At 37.5% G+C, this 22,704-nt stretch overlaps 1 protein-coding gene across 1 annotated transcript in view; it reads right to left on the reverse strand.

The window, feature by feature from the left end:
• The window catches only part of LOC120150198 (probable ATP-dependent DNA helicase CHR12), a 31,491-nt gene extending 12,440 nt beyond the window's left edge, over positions 1-19,051 (reverse strand). Inside the window, exons 1-4 of the mRNA XM_039162894.1 lie at positions 18,743-19,051; positions 17,577-17,733; positions 17,303-17,367; positions 16,698-16,886 (exon numbers count right to left, since the gene is read on the reverse strand). Coding sequence (XP_039018825.1) covers positions 16,698-16,886; positions 17,303-17,367; positions 17,577-17,733; positions 18,743-18,997 — 666 coding nt within the window. The 5' untranslated portion in view covers positions 18,998-19,051. The remainder of the gene's footprint in view (positions 1-16,697; positions 16,887-17,302; positions 17,368-17,576; positions 17,734-18,742) is intronic.
• Positions 19,052-22,704: the final 3,653 nt, after the last annotated feature.

Genomic DNA, 22,704 nt, shown 5'->3' on the forward strand with positions numbered 1-22,704 from the left:
TTAAAGCGGATTTCAGAAGAGCCTATGATTCAATAGACTGGTCGATCTTGCAAAAGGTTATGGAATATATGGGGTTTGGGCAGCGATGGAGTTCCTGGATTTTAAAATGTTTATTCTTAGCTTCAATTTCCGTATTGGTTAAGGGCTCTCCAACTGAAACATTCAAGATATCTAGGGGTTTACGCCAAGGGTATTCATTATCACCGATGTTGTTTAACTTGGTGGGTGAGATGTTAAGTTTGATGATGTCTTAAGGCGGTTAAGATGGGTCTTTTCAGTGGGTTTCAGATAGGCAGTCCAAATAAGGCATTCCCACTATCTCATTTGCAGTTCACCGATGATCTGTTAATTTTTTGTGGTGCTTCGGAAGGGCAGCTAAAGAATGTGAAGAGAGTATTGACTATATTTGAACGGTGTCTGGGGTTACAACTAAATTTGTCTAAGAGCAAAATTTTCGGTATAAATGTTGATGAATCGTGCCTCAGAGCGTGGGTAGATTCGATTGGATGTTCAGATGGAACCTTTCCAACGGAGTATCTTGGTCTTCCCCTTGGTTTGAGAAAGAATTTAGTTTCTATGTGGGAACCAGTAATCCAGAGATTTTACTCGAAACTGACGGGTTGGAAAGCAAATACTCTTTCTCTTGCAGGGAGAGCAATATTGGTGAAGTCAGTTTTAAGCGCTTTGCCAATTTATTTTATGTCGTTTAGAGTGTCGAATATGGTTCCAAGGAAATTGAACTATATTCTGGCAAACTTCTTAGGGGGGGTTCATCAAAGAAAAATCGTATACATTGGGTGAATTGGCAGACGGTGTGCAGACCTAAAGATTAAGGGGGGTTGGGGCTCATGGATTTAAACCTTATGAATAGGGCTCTCCTAAGAAAGTGGGCATAGAAGTTTGATACGAAAAAGGAGTCTTGGTGGAAGAATTTGGTGTGCTGCAAGTATAGTTTGGATAATAGATCAATATTGATAGATAATGTGGTACCCTATAAGGTATCTTGGATGTGGAGGGGAGTTGCGAATAATTGTTGGGCGAATGATGAATTTGGTCAATGTTTTCGGAATCATTTTCAATTACGAGTATGAAGGGGGAAGGATTTATTGTTTTGGTTTGAAAGGTGGGTTAGCAATATCCCTTTTAGAGTGAAGTTTCTGAGGTTGTTTTCTCTTTCCATTAATAAAGAAGAAAAAATCTCTGAATTTGATTTTTTTAATATAAGGGGATGGTGTTGGGATATCCAGTTGCGAAGGAATTTATTGGATTGGGAAGTGGAGCAGTGGACGAAGCTGTACAAAGTCATGGGAGAGAGTTGGAGAGAGAGTGATAGAGAAGTCGAAAAGTCATTTTTCCTCTGGTGACATATGGACAACATTTGAATCTTAGCCGAAGAGTGTCAAGGAGTGCGCTAAGGGAGCTCTTTCGGTATCATGGGTCGGTTATTAGAATCTTCATCCCGAGAGTTATGGAAAAACCAAAATACAAAGTTTCTACTTTTGCTTTTTATTCAGTTTGCTAATGAGAAGAGTGAAGAATGATATCACGAAAGTTAACGATTCATTCATTGACAGGAAGAAAGTATCAGTGGGGGTGGCAAAGTACCAGAAACCTTGGAGGGGTATAAGAAATTATAGGTTGTACAAAGAAGCTTTGGTTCAGAATAAGAGACTGAGGGCAGATCATGATCTGGGGGAGAACAGATGGGGGTCTTCAAATGATGGAACAAGTAAGAGGAATTTATGGCAGATGCATATTCCGGCAAAAAATACGGATTGGATGAAGCGCTCATTGACGGGGGTCATTAAGGCATTCGTTAGGTTGGAACTGGTTCAGAAGGCTTTACACATTGATGGTATTGATGTGAAGTTGGTAAGCTGAGGTTATGCATGGAACTCATGTATTATCACTTTTCAATCGATTGAAGCTTTAGTAGACATGGAATAGTAAGAAAGAGGAATTGTCCTTTTGGTTCGATTGGGTAGAACCTCTTCTAGATGATAACGGAATTCCAATGGCGTATTGTTTGGTTGAATTGTATGGAGTTCCGTTGATATGTTGGCAGGAGTCTTTCTTACAGAAATTAGCTGAAAGATGGGAATCGTTGGTTTGTATATTGGAGTCAACAAGGAATATAAGAGATATGTCAGTAGCAAGACTGATGGTTAGAGTGGCAAGCCCACTCGATGTTCCTAAGACGATCACGATAGGGTCATATGGTAGAACTTTTAAAGTCAGAATTAGGCTGGGTTCGATTTTCCAAAAGCCGAGTTATCTTAGGGAGAATGAATCGAATGGGTTTCAGAGGATCAATGGACAGATGAATTGTCGGAGAAGGAACAAGATTATGGGAAGTTGGTTGTGATGGAGGAGGAAGATGAACAGTTGAATTATGATTCCCGAAATTGGGTAGCCTTGTGGCTTGCAATAGGAATGACGAATGGTAGTTCGGAAGAGAGATTGACAAAGCAATCATTATTGTTGGGTAATGAGAATGAGATCATTAATGAATGAAGGGCAGATTATCTCGAGCAGAGTAGTCTTAATTGGGGATTATGCGAGCCTGGGGTTAAGAGGAAGTTTGAATTTATCCCTTAAAGAGCAGGCCCAAACAAATGAAATGAGTGAGCCCAGATCGCCTATCCTTAGAATTTATCCTTCAGGGACGGCTATTAAAATAACTCAAGGTGAGTTTAGAAATGAGGTTGGTAACCAAGCCTAAATCCAATCGGAAGTCGAGGGAGAAGGGTTAGGTGGAATTGAGGGGGGAGAGAGATTATATAAAAGAGGTGGAGAGGGACGTTTAAAAGTAAGTAGTGGGTTGAATGGGAAGGGGTGGGTCAGAAGGAAAGAATCAATTTTGGCAAACAAGTGATAGAAATAAGAGGACTCCTCTTTCTGATTGTAATGATTCGGTAAGAAGTGAAGTGAAGTGAATGGAAGGGCTAAGAAGATGTTTGAGAGAGTATATCGGATATCTGGAGACAAAAAGGATAGATGTAGATCAGAGGATGGTGACAACTCGATGCAATTTCAAGAAGTTGACAAGGAAGTAAATGCCACTTGGAAGGTAAGCAAATTGGTGGAAATAAGATTTCAAGGCGGGAAAAGATATTTTGTAAGGATATTTGAAAATTTAGGGGAAAACTAGGTAGTGGAAGTTGGGAATTGAGTTCCCAACTTTTACAGTAGGTGTTTGAAACATCTTAATGTCAAGTTTTTCGTATGTCTCGGAATATTAGGGCCTGGGGAGAAAAGAGAAGATAAGAGCAGTGAGAAGCATGATTTTAAGTAGGAAGTCATTTTTTGTGTTTCTGCAGGAGACAAAATTGGAATCTGTGAATCAGGCGTTATTAAGAAAGTTGGGTGGAAGAAAACTAAAAGGTTTGTGTCTGTCCCCTTTAGCAGGGGCATTAGAAGGTTTAGTTAATCTTTGGGATGAAAATTGGTTTGAGAGGGAGCAACAGTTTATTTTTAGAAGGAATGCAGTGAAGGGTAAATTAAAGATAATGAAGAGGAATGTTGTTTTGTTAATGTGTACAGTCCTACTGTTGAATCAGAAAAGGAGAGATTTTTTTAGGAACTAATTTTCTTAGAACAGATGGATTGTTCTCTATGTGTGGGGGGTTTAACTCATATTTGTACTCGGGGAAGAAGCAAAGGAAATCATAGAATACACTTTCTATGAGACTGCTAGGGGATTTTGTTTTCCAAACCTACTTGTTGGGTTCCTCCTCCAGACGGGTTTATAAAGATTAATGTTGATGGGGCTATGGAGAGTGGTTGGAATAAAGGTGGTATAGGTGGACTCATAGAGACAGCAGAGGTGTGTTGATTCACTGGTTTTCTGATAAGGTTGGGGGAGGACCTCCGATTATGGCAGAATTATTGGCGATAAAGAGGGGGTTGTACATGTTGTCTGATTCAGGAGTTGGTCTTAATATGAGGATTATTTTAGAATCGGATTCAAGTAATGCTTTGAAGTGGATCAAGAACCCGGAACTAAGCTCCCCTATGTTTCTATCCTTGGTGAAGGAGATTGTTTCTATAATGGAAGGGAAGGATACTATGTTAAGGCAAATCTTGAGAGCTGCTAACTGGGAAGCGGACAGACTTGCTAGGGATGGTATAGGATGATCGTTAGGCTATGTTTTGGTGTGTTAGGGTGTTAGACTCCCTTACATCTCTGCAGGGATTTTGTTTTCTGTCTTATGTAATTAGTGTTAAAGTTTCTGTAGGAAGAAGTTTTTTTTTTGATAAAATAAGGCCTCATTAAAAACCCCCTTCTTATCCTACATGTTACAAACAAAACATGAAGGACATTGGAAGGAGGAAAAGAGTGCCTCTAACTTTTATTAATTAGAACAATAATACACCTCCACACCTCAACAGCTAACAACTTCTTACAAAACAGAAAACCATATATCTGAAAACAAAACACACCCTGAAACTCCTAAATAGGAACTACCAAGGCATAACACCTTAACCATTACACAAAACGTAAGTTCAGCCTATACCAGCTTTAGCTAATTCATCTGCTTCCCAATTTGCTGCTCTCGAGATGAGCCTTGTGATGATATCCTTCCTCTCCACAGTAGAAGCTATATCCCTTACCAAGGAATGAAACAAAGTAGTACTAAGGTTCGGATTATTAATCCATTTCAGAGCATTAGAAGAATCCGATTCCAAAATGATCCTCTGATTTGAAAAGAGATCAGCTTCAACTTCCTCAATAAGAATCAACACTCTCTTGATCGCCAAAAGCTCTGCGAGTAAGGGAGGACCTCCCCCTACCTTCTCTGAAAAAGACCCAAGCACCATCCCTCTGCCATCTCTAGTCAAGCCACCTATTCCACCCTTATCCCAACCTTTGACCATTGCACCATCAACATTAACTTTTAAGAACCTTATCGAAGGAGGACTCCACCTAGAAGAAGGAAGATACCTCTTATTCAGATTGACATGTTGATCAGCTAGTTTTAAATCCCCCATCAAGGAATCAAAATGAAAATGAACATCCTTAACTGATGTTTCAAACCAAGAAACAGTTCTGAAACGTGAAATGAAGAACAACAGCGCTGAATCAACCTTCTCATTCTGGAAAATCACCTCATTCCTACATTTCCAAACAGACCACAACACTGCTCTTGAAATAAACTTCCATATATTGGATCACGGCACTAAGTCATCCCAGGCAATTAGGAAGTCCATCACCGAACCAGGAACCACAAAGAAAACATTCCAAAACTTTAAAAACTTAGCCCACAAAACCCATACCACTTCACAGTGAAGAAACAAATGAGAGACCGACTCATTGTACTTCCTGCACAAAGGGCAGACATAGTCTTCAACCCCAGAAACTCCTCTCTTCAGCAATTCCTCTTTCACCGCAACTCTATGATGAGCAAGTTGCCAAACAAAGGATTCCACACATGGTGGAGCTACTCCTTTCCAAACATACCGTTCCCAATTACTTTCTAATTGATCAATACCCTCTCTATCAAAATAGGTTTTCATGCATGATTTTGCTGTAAAACATCCCTCTCCATTTCCCAACCAAATCCAACAATCTTCCTCTACTAGAGACAAAGAAGAGCTATTCAACAGAGAGATAATTTGCAGCCACTGCTCAACCTCCCAATCCACCAAATTCCTTCTCATTTGAATATCCCAAACCCAACCCGAATCATTGTGCAATCTGAATTCTGCTACCTTACCCTCTTTGTTATTCGAAAGAGCAAATAACCTTGGAAACCTATCTTTTAGAGGAGCCAAACCCAACCAAACATCATGCCAAAACTGAACAGTTTCTCCATTTCCAGCCCTAACACACAAATTTCTCCTAAAACAGTCCCCAAATGCATCACTTGAAAAGAAGTTCATAACAATTCCTCTCCAAATCCAAGAACTATGAGCTGTCCAAGTATTCCGGATCATCAAAGAATTAGGATCCATATTGTAAACACAACACACAACTGATTTCCACCAAGAATTTTTCTCTGCAGCAAATTTCCACACCCATTTCCCCATAAGAGCCCTGTTTAATAGCAGCAGATTCGGAATCCCTAAACCCCCAACTTCTTTGGCTTACACACCAAATCCCACTTAATCCAATGAATGTTCTTTTATCTGATGATCCCCCCATAGAAACGATGCCATGATAGAGTTTAGTTTGTTGAGAACACTAATAGGGATCCGAAAAATAGAAAGATAGTGGATTGGAATAGAGCACAACATTGATTTGACCAAGACAGCCCTTCCAGCCAAAGATAAATACTTGGCCTTCCAACCAGACAAATTATTATAAATTTTTTGTATAACCGGTTCCCACAAGGAAAAAGAATTCCTCTTGGCCCCCAATGGAAGACCTAAGTACTCCGAAGGAAAAACTCCCCTTATGCACCCTATTTCCTTTGCCCATGAAACTAGTTCCTCCTCCCCCACATTAATTCCAAAAATTCTGCTCTTAGACAGATTCAACTTCAAACCCACCATCAGTTCATAAATTAAAAGTACCCTTCTAATATTCACCAAATCATGAATAGAAGCCTTACTAAAAATTATTAAATCATCCGCAAATTGCAAATGAGATAACATGAAAGAACGTTCATTAGAGCCTAATTCAAAACCCGAAAACAGCCCCTTATTCACTGCTTTTACCAACATTAAATGTAGCAATTCCCCTCCCAAATTGAACAACAAAGGGGATAACGAGCAGCCCTGCCTTAGCCCTCTAGTAATGTGAATTTTCTCCGTAGGTGTGCCATTTACCAAAACTGAAATGGAAGCTATTGAAACACACTTGTACATCAAAGAACTCCATCTAGCTCCAAACCCCATTTTACTCGTTATTTTCAGCAAGATCCTCCAATCAACCGTATCAAAAGCTCTTTTGAAATCCACCTTAAAAATAACTCCCTTCAATCCTTTTTTCCTCCAACAATCAATGCCTTCATTTGCTATAAACGAGCAATCTAAAATGTGCCTCCCCAGTATAAAAGCAAACTGTGAAGGACTAATAACTTCATTAATGCATAAGCTTAACCTTCTAGCCAGAACTTTTGAGAGAATTTTGTAGAAACCCCCAACTAGACTAATAGGCCTAAAGTCTTCAAGCCCCTCCGGATTGTCCCTCTTGGGAATAAGAGAGAGGAAAGAATGATTGGTTTCCATGTCCCATTCCTTTCCCTCATAAAAATCTTTAAAAAACCGCAGCAAAATTTCCTTCAGACTTAACCAAAACTTCTTAAAAAAACCTAAATTCAGTCTATTCGGGCCAGGTGCTTTATTGCAATCCGAATTAGCGATTACACCCCAAATTTCCTCTTCAGAAAAAGGCTTCTCGAGTGCCATACTCTGCTGATTCGATAGCTGTAAAAAATCCAAGTCCATCTCCTCAACTTCCAATGTATTTTCCTGATTAAACAACCCCTTGAAAAAGTGCACCACCGAAGCTTTAATTAATTTTGGATCTGAGATGTCTTCATTATCTACTTTGATGGATTTGATACCATTTCTCCTTCCTCTACCTCTTGCACATTGGTGGAAAAATCTAGTGTTCTTATCCCCATTCAAACTCCACTTCAATCTTGACTTTTGAAGCCAAATCAATTCATCTTTTTTGTACAAGTCCCACAACTCTTTCTTTGCTTCCACTAGGTTCTTCATAGACACCATGGAGAGACCTTGTTGCAGATTAAGTTCCATCTCCTGAATTTCTTTCTCCAACCTATTTATTCTCCCGGGGATCTCAAGATAACCCTTCCCAGACCAATTCTTCACTGCATCCTGCACTCCTTTTAGTACACTGGAGATTGGTTGTCTATTCTCCACATTACAAAGCTTGACCAGTTCTCCCTCCATCATCCTACAAAATCCATCTTCTTCCAAGACAAAATTAAACAATTTGAACGGTTTAGGGCCCCAATTCCAGCCCCTATTTTCCAGCAAGATGTTGTTATGATCTGAAACAGACCTTTCAAGGAGTCTTTGAGTTATCATAGGGAACAATGATAAAAATCTTTGATCCACTAGGAATCGATCAAGCCTCTCATAAGTTGGGATATCCCTATTGTTACACCATGTAAATCGACCTCCAACCAAAGGCAAATCCAGTAAATTTGCTTTGCTCATAAAATCTTTGAAAGCAAACATTGTAATTAAGTTCACTGCACCTCCCATCTTTTCATCCTGTGACATTACAACATTGAAGTCTCCTCCGAGACACACTGGACAGTCTATATTCTCTAAGAATGATAACAGCTCCCCAAAAAAAGCCTCCTTTTCTGAATCGACACTCGGACCGTACACATTTATGAACCAACAGGATCCTTGTAACCCATCAATAATACCCTTAACTGCTACAAACCTCCTATGAATGATTTCCTCTATAATCTTACACTCTTTTTCATTCCATAAAGTAATCAGACCTCCAGCAGAACCTACAGCTGCTGAAACTGCCGAAGCTGTCAACAAATTACCACCCATTTTCCTCACTACCAGCGGAGTCAACACTTCCATTTTCGATTCCTGAATGAATAAAATTACAGGCTTTCTCTCCTTAACAACCCTCCTTACAGCTCTAGCCTTAGTCCTCCTACCCAAACCTCTAACATTCCAAGACAGTAAATTCCAACTAGTCATCTATATCCAGTCATAACCTTGAAATCCATCACCCCTTAATTCCCCCCATGCACTCCTCTCCCCTTAACCAATGAATTTGCTTTGTTCATAAAAGCTTTTTCCCCCCTCTAAATGAAATCCCTAACAATTTACTTACATTCCAGCTCTCCAATGCCTCTACCCCATCCCCCTCCTCATTTCTATATTCATATTCCGAACTTGTACCTAAACAACTCCTAGTTCCCCTCAACCTAGATCTTGAGTAAACATGTTTATATTTTCCCCTTCCCATTCTACTCCCAGGTACAATCCCCGAATTTCTATAAGAAGACAAGGAAACAGACCCCACCTGCACTGGAGTTTGACAATGTACAACATTATTTTCTGCTGTTTCAAAACAACATCCCTTGCTTAATCTTTCCTCCTCTTGATCCAACCCACTCCTCAAATGTAAATCCGGGCCCCTAATAAGCCCATTTCCGCAGTCAACTTTTTCATGCTCTATGGGAACACATCCCATACTTTTCCCATTTTCTCTCCCTTCATTAACTTCTTCGGACTTTTTCTACTGTATGGAGACATCCCCTACTTCTGTCACATTTTTGCACAAAACAAAAGTATCTTCCATACTTATGTTTAAATTCAAACCTCCCTCGGTAGTTGTGTTTTTGCCTTGTTGAGAACTTCTAATCCAACACTCAATCCTATTCTGGGGTTCTGACAACTCTTGTACTCCCACCTGCTCTTCTTGCCTATTCTGCACATCTTCCTTGCTCCACTCCGAAGAGCTTTCCTCCCATGGTTCCTCTGCAACTTCTTCTACCTCCATATCTGTTAATTCTGGGGAAAAATCCTCAACACCATCAACTTTAATTTTGATCATGAATTTTCTCCCATACGTAGTGATGATGATCTGTTCTGGAATTTCATATGGGACCGACCAACAATTTAATGGGACACCAATCATTGAAATCGCACAATAAGCTAATGGAGTGCCCCCCTCCTCTACCACTGGTTCCAATATTTCAAACCAAAACTTCAGGGCTTCCCATTTTTCTTCCATTGCAATCCTTCTCTCTTCAACCGACTGAAACACTACCAGACACGCATTCTTCGCATATCCCCACCTCATCACCTTAACTTTGAAGCCCTCATTTCGTAAGGCTTTATGCACAAATTCTACTTCAAAAATATCTTTGCAAATGCCAGTAAGTGAAGATTTCAACCATAATCTCTCTTCCATCGGAATAAAGACTTCCAAAGATTTCTTCTTCCTTAGTATTCCTTTGACTGCTTATTTGATGACCCTCTGGAACTTTTTTCACCCCAACCACCGTGTCTCTATAAGTCCTTCCATCAAGGAACTTGCTCATTCGTTCCATTTTCTCTTTCCCTTGTGCTGGAGAAGTCAATCTTCTACCCTTCAACTCTCCTATTTCGACCTTTTTGAAGCCCTCCTCACTAACCCCTTCGCGACTCTTCGTCTCAGATAACTTGTCATATTTAGCTACTGATACAGAAATTATCTTCTCGGCAATCCTGACATTATTCATCTTCTCCACCGCATTGTACAGATCCTTCTTGCTTGCAAAATGGACAAAAGCAAACGTACAATCCTTGTATTTCGGTCTGTTGTTAATAAAAGGAATAAACACCCTAATAACTTTTCCATGATAACTAAAATGTTCCCCTAAAGTTCTTCTGCTCACTCTCCTACTAAGATTATCAACGAACGCAGACCAAGAACCCCCTCCAAGAACCTCTCCATCTTTGCCATCAGAATATCTGCTCTCTCGTTCTCTCGCTCTTGCCATTTTCTCGATCATCATATGTAGGAAGAAGTTTTTAAGTCTTATGTAATTAGGATTAAGGCTTTTAAAGTTTGATGTAAGGGATGGCAGTGTATTATTCTCCTGCTTAATAAAAGTATTAGGCACTCTTTTCCCTCTTTGTTTGTTCTTCATATTACTATTGTAATATGGAGGGCAACTAGAGGGTTTTTAATGAGGCCTAATTTTCTATAAAAAAAATGATTCACCCACTTTTGTCAGACTTGACCGGTTCTTAGTGAATTCCAGATTCTTGAGCATTTATCTAGATGTTGTCCAGATTCTTATCCCAAAATTGTTATCAAATCATAATGTGATAATACTAGAAAGGAGTGCGGTTAATTGGGTCCGAAATCGTTCAGGCTTTTTAACTATATGATGGAGGAATAGGGTTTTCAGGAATTTATGGAATCAGCATTGGAAGTGATGAAAAAAGATAAGAGGAGAAGAGGAGTTGCAAACATGTTGATTGAATTGAAGATAATTATTAGAAGTTTGACAAATAATAAACATCTCATGATTCCGGGAAGAATTGTAGAGCTAGAGAAATCTATTTTTGACATAGAGGCAGTTATACAACAGGGTTTAAACTCAGTATCGTGGGATGCAATTGCGAAGGCAAAGAAGGAATTGTGGGATCTGTACAAGAAAGAGGAATTAATTTGGTTCCAAAAGTCACGCCAGAAGTGGAACACAGATGGGGATCGAAATTCCAAATATTTTCATCAGTGTGCATCGAATAGGGGGTAGGGTAAATGCCATAAAGGTCCTTAAAGTCAATGGCGAATAGATCTCTTACCCAGATCAGATTAAATCTAGTATTTTAATTTTTCAAGGAGGCTTATAATAGTAGCCAACTGTGGGAGTGGATAAAGTGGATCTCGAGTTTGCTAGATTATCGAAAGAGGAAAGTACTATGGTGGAAAGGAATTTTGATGAAGAGGAAATTTGGGAAGCTATTGCATCCTCGGATATCAACAAGGCGCCAAGACCGGATGGGCTAAATATGGGTTTTTTTAAGTGATTTTGGCCGGTGTTGAAGGATGAGATCTTAACGTTTTTCTCGGATTTTATTCAGGTAAGAAATGGGAGAAAGGAGTGAATCATTCTTTTATATCATTGATCCCCGAGAAATTGAATCCGGAGAGCTTGGAAAATTACCAGCATATTAGTCTGGTAGGTGGTCTTTACAAAATTTTATCGACGGTTCTATCAAGAAGATTGAGGACTTGTATTGATTCTCTTATAGGTCCTGCACAATTTGCTTTTGTACCAGGGAGGCAGATTCTTGATTGTTCCTTTATAGAGAATGAGGGGATTGATTTTTGGAGGAAAAAATGTTTGAAAGGGGTGGCGATTAAAGTGGATTTCAGAAGAGCCTATGATTCAATAGACTGGTCGATCTTGCAAAAGGTTATGGAATATAAGGGGTTTGGGCAACGATGGTGATCCTGGATTTTAAATTGTTTATCGTCAGCTTCAATTTTTGTATTGGTTAACGGCTCTCCAACTGAAAAATTTAAGATATCTAGGGGGTTACGCCAAGGGTGTTCATTATCACCACTGTTGTTTAACTTAGTGGGTGAGATGTTAAGTTTTATGTTGTCTAAGGTGGCTAAGATGGGTCTTTTCAGTGGGTTTCAAATCGGCAGTCCAAATAAGGCGTTCCCACTATCTCATTTGCAGTTCACCGATGATCTGTTAATTTCTTGTGGTGCTTCGGAAGGGCAGCTAAAGAATGTGAAGAGAGTATTAACTATTTTTGAACTGTTTTTAGGGTTACAACTAAATTTGTCTAAGAGCATAATTTTCGGTATAAATGTTGATGAATTGTGCCTCAGAGCGTGGGTAGATTCATTGGATGTTCGGATGGAACCTTTCCAACGGAGTATCTTGGTCTTCCCCTTGGTTTGACAAAGAATTCGGTTTCTATGTGGGAACCAATAATCTAGAGATGTTACTTGAAATTGACAGGTTGGAAATCAAATACTCTTTCTCTTGCAGGGAGAGCAGTATTGGTGAAGTCGGTTTTAAGCGCTTTGCCAATTTATTTTATGTCGTTGTTTAGAATGTCGAATATGGTTATAAGGAAATTGAATTCTATTATGGCAAACTTCTTATGGGGGGTTCATCACAGAAAAATTATATCCGTTGGGTGAATTGGCAAATGGTGTGCAGACCTAAAGATAAGGGGATTGAGGCTCATGGATTTAAACCTTGTGAATAGGGCTCTCCTGGGGAAGTGGGCATGAAAGTTTGCTGCAGAAAATGAGTCTTGGTGGAAGAATTTGGTGTGTTGCAAGTATAGCTTGGATAATAGATCAATATTAATGGACAATGTGGTACCCTATAAGTCTTCTTGGATGTGGAGGAGAGTTGTGAATAACTGTTCGACGAATGATGAATTTGGTCAATGTTTTCAAAATCATTTTCAATTACGAGTCGAAAGGGGGAAGGATTTATTGGTTTGGTTTGAAAGGTGGGTTAGCAATATCCCTCTTAAAGTGAAGTTTCCTAGGATATTTTCTCTTTCCATTAATAAAGAAGAAAAAATCCACGATTTTGGTTTTTTTAATATAGGGGGATGGTGTTGGGATATCTAGTTTCGAAGGAACTTATTGGATTAGGAAGTGGAGCAGTGGATGGAGTTGTTGTCCTTATTAAATAAATAGTGTTAGGATGCGGATTGATTAGGATGATCATTGTGTGTGGACGGGTAATGGGAAGGGTGTTTATTCGGCAAAACCATGCGTTAAATTAATGACAGAAGGTTCTATTGAGGATCCGATTTAGTCAAAGATGGTTTGGATTGGTTATGCTACCCCAAGAGTGGAGGCGTCTATGTGACAGGTTTTGCATCAAAAATAGGTTGTTAAATCTGAATTAATCAAGTGTGGTGTTAGTGGGATAGAGAACATTTTATGCCCTTTTTGTGGTATGTACCAAGAGATGGTTTCGCACTTATTCTTTTCATGTTCTATTGCGTGGGGCACATGGGTAAGGTTCTTAAGTTTTTGGAACCTATCTACTGTGCTTCCGGTGGATCCTAATGTTTTTTTTATCTTCTTGGGGAAGTTTAGCTCCAAAATCTACTATTTGGAACTTTATTTCGGGAGCTATCTTGTGGTCAGTATGGAAGTGTCGAAACCAAGTGGTTTTCGAGAATGGATGTATAGATTGGAAACAATTGTTTTTTATTTCTAGATATAGAGTGGTTGCGTGGTTTTCTGCGAAATTCCCTAATTTTCCAGTTCTATTAGATTGCCTTGTTGGTGATCCGAAGTTGGTTGATGCAAGCAATCCGTCCATGAAGATTAATATGTTAAAGGTCTCGTGGTGTCCCCCGCCCTCAGGTTTCTTCAAAATTAATGTGGACGGGGCTGTGGCAAGTGATTGGAATAGCAGTGGAATTGGTGGTTTTTTTATAGAAGATGAGGCCTCATAAAAAACCTCCTTTTTACCCTCCATGTTATGAAAGTAACATGAAGGGTAATGAAAGGAGGAAAAGAGCGCCTATAATTTTATTAAACAGAAGAAAAGTACATTGCCCACTCTACAACAAAAAAAAACCTTCCCAGAAAGCATAAGACTTAAAAACCACTATCAGCTGGAAAACGTAGACACAAATTACATAATACTGAGAAATGAAGAAAGCAAGATTGTGGGTTCTTTTTCGGAACCTACGGGTCCTGGTCCTCCTATACTAGCTGAATTGAAGGCCATTCAAAATGGTTTAACTTTGTTTGTGGAAACATAATGGTGTGGAAAAGGTCGATTAATCATAGAGACAGATTCAGAAATCGCACTCAAGTGGATTAAGAATCCCGAAGTATGTCCTAATGTGTTCTCACAACTGGTTAAGGAAATCGTCAGTGTTGTATTGGAATATAGTGTTATTATAAGGTATGTAAGAAGGGTTGTAAATTGGGAGGCTGACGGTTTAGCTAAGTCGGGTATAGGGTAATTGTTTAGTAATTTTTTGTTTGGATGGTGGGTTTGTAGGGTGGGTTGAGATTAAGTAGGTGGGTGGTGTTTTGTAAAAGTCTGTTGATGTATGAGGTGCATTCTCTTTATGGAATAAAATTTTTAAGCCCTTTTTTTCTCCTACCAATGTCCGCTGAGGTACTTATGTACAACGACGGGTATGAAGGGGTTTTTTAATGAGGCCTAGTTTCTTGTCAAAAAATAGTGTTAGGATTCGGAATGATGAGGATGATCATTGTGTGTGGACGAGTAATGGGGAGGGTGTTTATTCAGAAATATCATGCTTTAAACTAATGACATAAGATTCTATTGAGGATCCGGTTTGGTCCAATATGGTTTGGATTGGTTATGCTACCCCAAGAGTGAAGGCATTTATGTAGCAGGTTTTGCATCAAAAATTGGTTGTTAAATCTAAACTAATCAAGCACGGTGTTAGTGGGATAGAGAACATTTTATGCCCTCTTTGTGGTATGTACCAAGAGACGGTTTCTCACTTGTTCTTTTCTTGTTCTATTGCGTGGGGCATATGGGTAAGGTTCTTAAGTTTATGGAACCTATCTACGGTTCTTCCAGTGAACCCTAATGTTTTTTTATCTTCTTGGGGAGGTCTAGCTCCAAAGTCTACTATTTGGAACTTTATTTTGGGGGTTGTCTTGTGGTCAGAATGGAAGTGCCGAAACCAAGTGGTTTTCGAGAATGGATGTGTAGATCGAAACAGTTGTTTTTTATTTCTAGATATAGAGTGGTTGCGTGGTTTTCGGCGAAATTCCCTAATTTTCCAGTTCTCTTAGATTTTCTTGTTGGTGATCCGAACTTGCTGATGCAAGCAATTCGTCCATGAAGATTAATCTGTTAAAGGTCTCATGGTGTCCCCCGCCCTCGGGTTTCTTCAAAATTAATGTGGATGGGGCTGTGACAAGTGATTGGAATAGCAATGGAATTGGTGGTATATTGAGAAATGAAGAGAGCAAGATTCTTAGTTCTTTTTCGGAACCTACGAGTCCAGGTCCTCCTATACTAGCTGAATTGAAGGTCATTCAAACTGATTTAGCTTTGTTTGTAGAATCAGAATGGTGTGGTAAGGGTCGGTTAATCGTAGAGACGGATTCAGAAATTGCAGTCAAGTGGGTTAAGACTCCTAAAGTACGTCCTAATGTGTTCTCACAGCTGGTTAAGGAAATTGTCAGTGTTGGGAATATAATGTTATTATAAGGCAGGGTTTCAAATCGCGGTCGCGGTCGCGTTTTCGGTTACTTCGGATTTACCTTGATTGCGGCCGTCGCAGGCGTTATTGCGGACGTCGCGGGTAACTCGGACGGCGGCGAAACCGCTATATCGCGGCCGAAATCGCGGTCGCGAACCGTTTTTTATAACCCTGTTATAAGGTCTATAAAAAGGGTTGTAAATTGGGAGGCTGATGGTTTGGCCAAGTCGGGTATAGGGTAATTGTAAAGTAATTTTTTTTTTTATGGTGTGTTTGTAGGGTGGGTTGAGATTAAGTAGGTGGGTGGTGTTTTGTAACAATCTGTTAATGTATGAGGTGTAATTTCTTTTAGAAATAAAATTTTTAGGCACTCTTTTCCTCATTCCAATGTCCTCTGAGGTACTTATGTACAACGACGGGTATGAAGGGGTTTTTTATTCAGGCCTAATTTCTTATAAAAAAAAGATACAACATACGATGACATTTGGCAATTATTTGTAATGTTTGGTTCTTATGTAATTGTTGGTTATTAATATACTAAGGCACTCTTTTCCTCCTTCCGCTACTTGTCTCCTTAATAGAGACAACTATGAGGGAGGTTTTTAATGAGGCCTTCTATTCCTATCCAAAAAAAAAACATACGATGACTTTTCATTCTACAAGTTATCTAACCTCATTTTCTCCTAATACAAAGGTTTGCATTACTCATTAACGGGGCTTCCTATGATTCACCAAACCAAATTCAAGTAACTTAACACTCTTAGCAATTTTATCCTTTCTCATAAATCCACTAGAAAATCTCTGCCCGTGTTGATTGCTATACCTTCACATAGCCTCTCTCGTGCCCAAATAAATAAAGAGGTAAGAAAATGAGATCTCTAAGGAAAAAAAGATTGGAAAGGTAAATACTAAATGGAAATCACAAATTTCTATGCACAATCTCATCCCATGAGGTTGAAGTTCAGTTATTACAGAGTAATCAAAAATCAATGAAGATTTTAATACCCACTTTCTCAAGCAACATGAAATTAAAATGACTAATAGATAAAGCAAAAGACCTCGTAATCCCGTTTCTTTCTCGTTTGATCATCTGCTTCTGTAGTGAATGGAACAAAAATGCCATACGGATGAAAAGGCAATCGCGCCATGCCCCAGTCAAACAATTGCTTGTCAGGATATGCACAGTTGACACGAAGCCAGTACTCGTTACTTATAAAAGAACGTATCTTGCTTTGCAACTCTGCTAGCTGCCAGGGAAAAGGTCTCATGTCATTCACCAAAACCAAGAGAAAGTGAAGTATAGAAAATTATTCATCATCATCAATCTAAGATCTTTAGCTGAATGCTTTAATTAGATAAAGGGCTAAAAGAGCAACGAGAAAGACAATACTATCATATCTTGCCCATTATATATACTGCATTTGGTCAACTTCTCCGAACTTTGAAAGTCCTTAACAGATAGTAACAACAGAAAGCAAAAGCGTAAAACAACTTAATTCCATATCCAGTCTATAAGGGAAGAAACAAATTCATGATAGTGCAATCAACAGCTGCCTAAATAGTAGAACAGATTATCGCATTTCTGGAATTAATATGGAATTCACATAGCAATTGAGAAATATGGGTTTATGTGTATATCTACAACTTGACGACGTCAGTTTACCTTTAGTCCATAGAGTTCAAGTAAACACTTTGTCTGCAAGTCCTCCCCTCTGCTTGAAGGCAAATCTGATTCAAAACATAAATGCATAAGTAATCCTTCTAAAATGGTTGTCAAAATACAACTTGAAACAAATTGTTGCTACTATTAAACTCATAGATGCCAGTAATGGCAATAGAAAGATTACATGATTTTCAATCACTAATTTTAACATATCGAGTATGTAAAAAATAAAAATACAGAATACTTAGTAAAGATCCTGTGTAGAAATGATAACCTTCAAGTTCATTCAATCGATGATGAATGTGGCTCTGGTAACGGTTTTCCTTTGATTCTGCCAAGCTAAAACCTGATATGCATTTTGATCGTTGTTTTGATAGTGCACCATCAAGGTCACACAATAAATCATCCTTCTCAGAAATAGAAGGATCATCCTGCCACATTTTAAATCAATTTAAGAATGCCGAAGGAAATATATGATAGTGCTAAAATTTAGAAGTAATGAAATTATTGCACATAGCAATGACAACCAAACTTTTGCGAATTTAATTTCAATGTGAAAAAGCTAACACTGAAAGCCGAAAAACCTACAAATCATGTATAGAAATCAAATTCAGTCATTCAAACAGTAGAAGGGGGTACTTCTTACTGAAACAGAATCCTCTAAAACTTCAAAATTTTCAACAGAAAAATGGAAAAACAATAAGAGAATGTTATTAATCCCTATAACAGATCAAAATATGTTATTAGACTTAAAACCAAAACAAAAACTCACCATCTCATCAATAAAAGGAAGTGCCACAAATTCAAAAACAGTTACTCGCACAACATCAAAAACAATAAGAGTATCTACAAAAGAAACAAAAAATTACAAAATTCACAGAGAATGTTTTTTAGGTTATTAGATGAATTAGGTTACTACATTTAGTGATTTAGTTATTTTTTTTTAAAGAAATACTATTTTTTAAGAAAAGAAAATATACTAGCATTTCTATTTTGTAATTTAATTACAATTACGATACTTTAAAAATATATATATTTTAGTTAACGGAAAGATACTTCAAAAACATTTATTCGAGCAAAACATTTTAACTTAAAAATTAAACCTTGACCAGTGCTCAATGTAAATTCATATAATATTTAATTTCGAAAAACCACTCGCGAATCTGGAATTTTGAGCTGAAATTTCAAATTATACACCCAATCATTGAGCCACTAAACAAATTCATAACCCCCCAGTCACAAACCAAACAAAGTAAACAAAAGGGTCTCCAAGGAAATAGCATAAATGAAGAGAAATTGACACGAAATGAAAACAATTAAGACAAATAAACACAAAACAAACTTAAAGAGAGAGGGAAAAAAACCTCAAGTTTGAAACAATTTGCATTGGAACGGAAAGAAAAGCGAAAAATCAAAAGGGAAAAAACCAAAATTACTCACCGAATTCGTGTGGGCAAGTCCAGGCACATCAGATCCAGGCTCAACCTGGGTCCCATCATCAATGGCCTCAAGAAGCCCTCCCTCTCGTTCATCAAAGCATATAGAGGAAACAACGTCGAACAAGTGGGGAGGAATGGGAAGATTTCTAGAGACAAAGTTAAGGGCACATATCAAAGACTTTACCTTCTGTAAATCGACTAAACAAGGTTCCTCCTGCTGCTGTTGCTGCTCTTGGAGCTCTAGCTTAGCCACCATGGCGTGAATCAATCTATTCGGGTTTTTTTTTTTTTAGGGGGGGGTTTTGGGGTGTGGTTAGTGAAGGGGAGAAACAGATCACAAAATCCCTCTCTAATTTATTTATTTTTTACTTTTGGTATAATTCCAATTGTTGCCCCCTAATTTTTACTTATTTCCAATTTTGACCTTAAAATGTTTTTTTATTACGCCCTTGTTGTTTATTTTTTAAAATTGAGCAATTTTGGTAGAAAAAATTGAGTTGATTACCAATTGGTTAACTATCAATAAAAATTGTACTTTTGGTATAATTCCAATTGATGCCCCCTCAATATTTACTTGTTTCCAGTTTTGACCTTAAAATGTTTTTTGTTTGATTACGCCCATGTTGTTTACTTTTTAAATTTGAGCAATTTTGGTTGAAAAAAGTGAGTTGATTATCAATTGGTCAACTATCAATAAAAATTGGTGATGTGACACTCTCTCTTTCTCGACTATAAAAAATTACAAAATGGTCACCTCAATATTTTTATGTTTCAAACTCTTCCCTTTCCATTAAAAATTAAAGATCGTTTAAGCTGAACGTTAGCCTGTTGAATGGTAAAGATAAAATATGATCCTAGAATCTCAAATGATTATATAGCTCAAATAATTTTAGGGTCAAATTTTATCATATCTCAGTCAGCAAGTTAACAATCAGCACAGACAATCTTCAATTTTTTAATATAAAAAGACGAGTTTGAAACATATGAATAGTATGTGACCATTTTGTATCTTTTAATAGTTGAGAGACTCAATAAAGTAGTGTCATATAGTCAATGGACCATTTATGTATTTTACCCTATTTTTATTTAGTATTAATTCTATTTAAATACTATATAAAGTGTTTTTCCTTTTATTTTATCACTTTTTACCTTTTCTTCTCTCTATATTAAGTTATTAACTTTTTCTCTTAAATTCTCTTCCTCTGTCTCAAAAAAAATTATATATGAACATTAGAATGTTTACATTTTCTAGAGTTCGATTAAACTATGCAGTAGCAATTGTCATGTATCGTTAATTACCATCATCAATCTATCTAAAACAATTTGAGAAGTGCAAGTCATTGTATATTAATAACACCTCTTTCGATAATGCTTCTTACAATTACAACATATCTTATAATATTTCGATTAATGGTGTTATTATTCAAATGTAGATCGTCACATTAGTATTTTGGATCATCACATCAGTATCACATACCATCACGTAAATACCATAACAGTTAACAATGATGTTTATCGATCAAATGATCATATTGATTAATTTTTGGAGTTTATATAACACCTCTAACTCCAATAAATAAAATTTTTTAATACGATAACCATTAACTAAATAATGGTTCAAATTAATTTGGATTTGGATTTCCATTAATTTTAAGAGAAAATAATCTCAGTGACCAAAAATCCTAGATAATATACGATTTTAACCAACTTTTTTTGGATTTGCGAAAATGACCAACAAAATCGCAATGCGATCTCTAATTCGCATTGCGATCTCCACTATCGCAAATTCGCGTCGCGAATTCGCGTTGCGATAGTCTACAGTTGTCGTTGCGATTTTCCAAATTCGTTGCGATAGTTAAAAAAAAGATTTTGTTTCTTAAGAATTTTCTCTAAAAATATAGTATCCGCGTGGACGTGTCGAAGACACGTATTACCACGACCACGACCACGACCATGACCCGAGACGGACGGCGGTGGCGGCGGCGCGCGAGAGTCCCCCTTGTTCTCTATCACTCAACAAGGAAGTGGGAAAGCCAAGCCTTAAATACCATTCCCAATAGTGTTTCCAATACTATGTGGGATTGAGCATTACCAACACTTGTTTCCAATACAATGTGATTATTCAGGAAACAATTAACAATCATGCACCTTAAAACAACTGAATCAGCAACCAATTGCATTAGTATTATACGATTAAATATGTCATAATTAAAAGTCAATCTACAATCAATCGCGATTATTGCAATTTTAAGCAAAACATTCAAAAATAATATCACTATTTAAGGCTCAATCCCACATAGTATTGGAAACATTATTGGGAATGGTATTTAAGGCTTGGCTTTCCCACTTTCTTGTTGAGTGATAGAGAACAAGGGGGACTCTCGCGCGTCGCCGCCGTCCGTCTCGTCTCGGGTCGGGTCGGGTCGGGACGGGTCGTGGTCGTGGTCGTGGTCGTGGTAATACGTGTCTTCGACACGTCCGCGCGGATACTATCTTTTTAGAGAAAATTCTTAAGAAACAAAATCTTTTTTTTAACTATCGCAACGAATTTTCGCAACGAATTTGGAAAATCGCAACGACAACTGTAGACTATCACAACGCGAAATGGAAAATCGTAACGCGATTTTCAACTATCGCAACGCGAAATGCAACGCGAATTTGCGATAGTGGAGATCGCAATGCGAATTAGAGATCGCATTGCGATTTTGTTGGTCATTTTCTCAAATCCAAAAAAAGTTGGTCAAAATCGTATATTATCTGGGATTTTTGGTCACTGAGGTTATTTTCTCTAATTTTAATAATTCAGTTGTTTAGTTAATAATATGAAATTTTCATTTAAAAGATAAATTCAATAAATAATTAAAGGATTTCATTGGTAAATGACTGAATTAAATGAAATGAACAAAAATTATAACCCTTGATTGTCTATTAGTCCATTAGACAAACGAGTTATAAGTATGAATTCTCATTTGATTACACCTATGCTATTATTCATATTAATTATCAATAAAGAAAGGGAGCTAAATTCGTGAAGGCTTTGGTAAAAATAAGTGTAGGTTAATAATAGGGTAAGATTCTTGGAACCCTAGATTTGTCATCTTTGATCTTTATATGAATTTTAATCTTAAAAAATAATGTTTGGCTGTGTTTTTTTTATTATGTATGTGTTATGGATTCAAACCCTAAAAGAAGAAGAAAAGATGAATGTTTGATTAACTTCGAAGGGTTGTTGAAATACTTTTAAGTATACGTGAGTGTAACTGGATTGTTTGATGCATGCATGCATGTTATATAGGTGTTGATTCTAAAATCTCATTTGTGTCCACTCCATAAAAAAAATTATGTTATTAAAATACATGTGCCCACCCTCAAAATTTTTTTAGACCCGTCATTGTATATACATATATATATGTTCTATTGTATTTGGTAATGTGCAGGTATTGAATAAATTTATTGTCTATATAATTCACCTGATACGTGTGCGTAGGAGATTTTGTATTTAGATTATCAAGTGATTATCCGAGGTATATATACCTCTCTCAAAGTTTAATAGTTGAAAGTACGATTTATTCGATAATTATTCAAATTGTTATATATATCTTCGATGTGATATACGATGACATGATTGAATCTGTTACCCTGAAATTCGAAATTCCTAATCTACGAGTTTATATTGTTTTGGTAACGTGTCAAACATAATTACTACGTCATAGGGCCATTAGCGCCAGTATATGGGTTGATTCGAGGTACGAGTAACATCATGGTACAAAATCTTTACTCAAATTTTACGACTAACATGCACTCAATATCATTTTAGGATACGAGAGTTGAGGATTTTTTACCCATTGAATATATAGATGTTTAACTTATATGTTTGTATCAATTAACAAATGTGTACCATTAATAAGATACTGAATATCATATTATAGATCAAATTTATAACCAAAGTATTAAATGCTGTGT

The sequence above is a fragment of the Hibiscus syriacus genome, unplaced genomic scaffold (assembly GCF_006381635.1).
Source record: "Hibiscus syriacus cultivar Baekdansim isolate YM2019G1 unplaced genomic scaffold, ASM638163v2 tig00111016_pilon, whole genome shotgun sequence".
In the NCBI taxonomy this organism is placed as follows: domain Eukaryota; kingdom Viridiplantae; phylum Streptophyta; class Magnoliopsida; order Malvales; family Malvaceae; genus Hibiscus; species Hibiscus syriacus.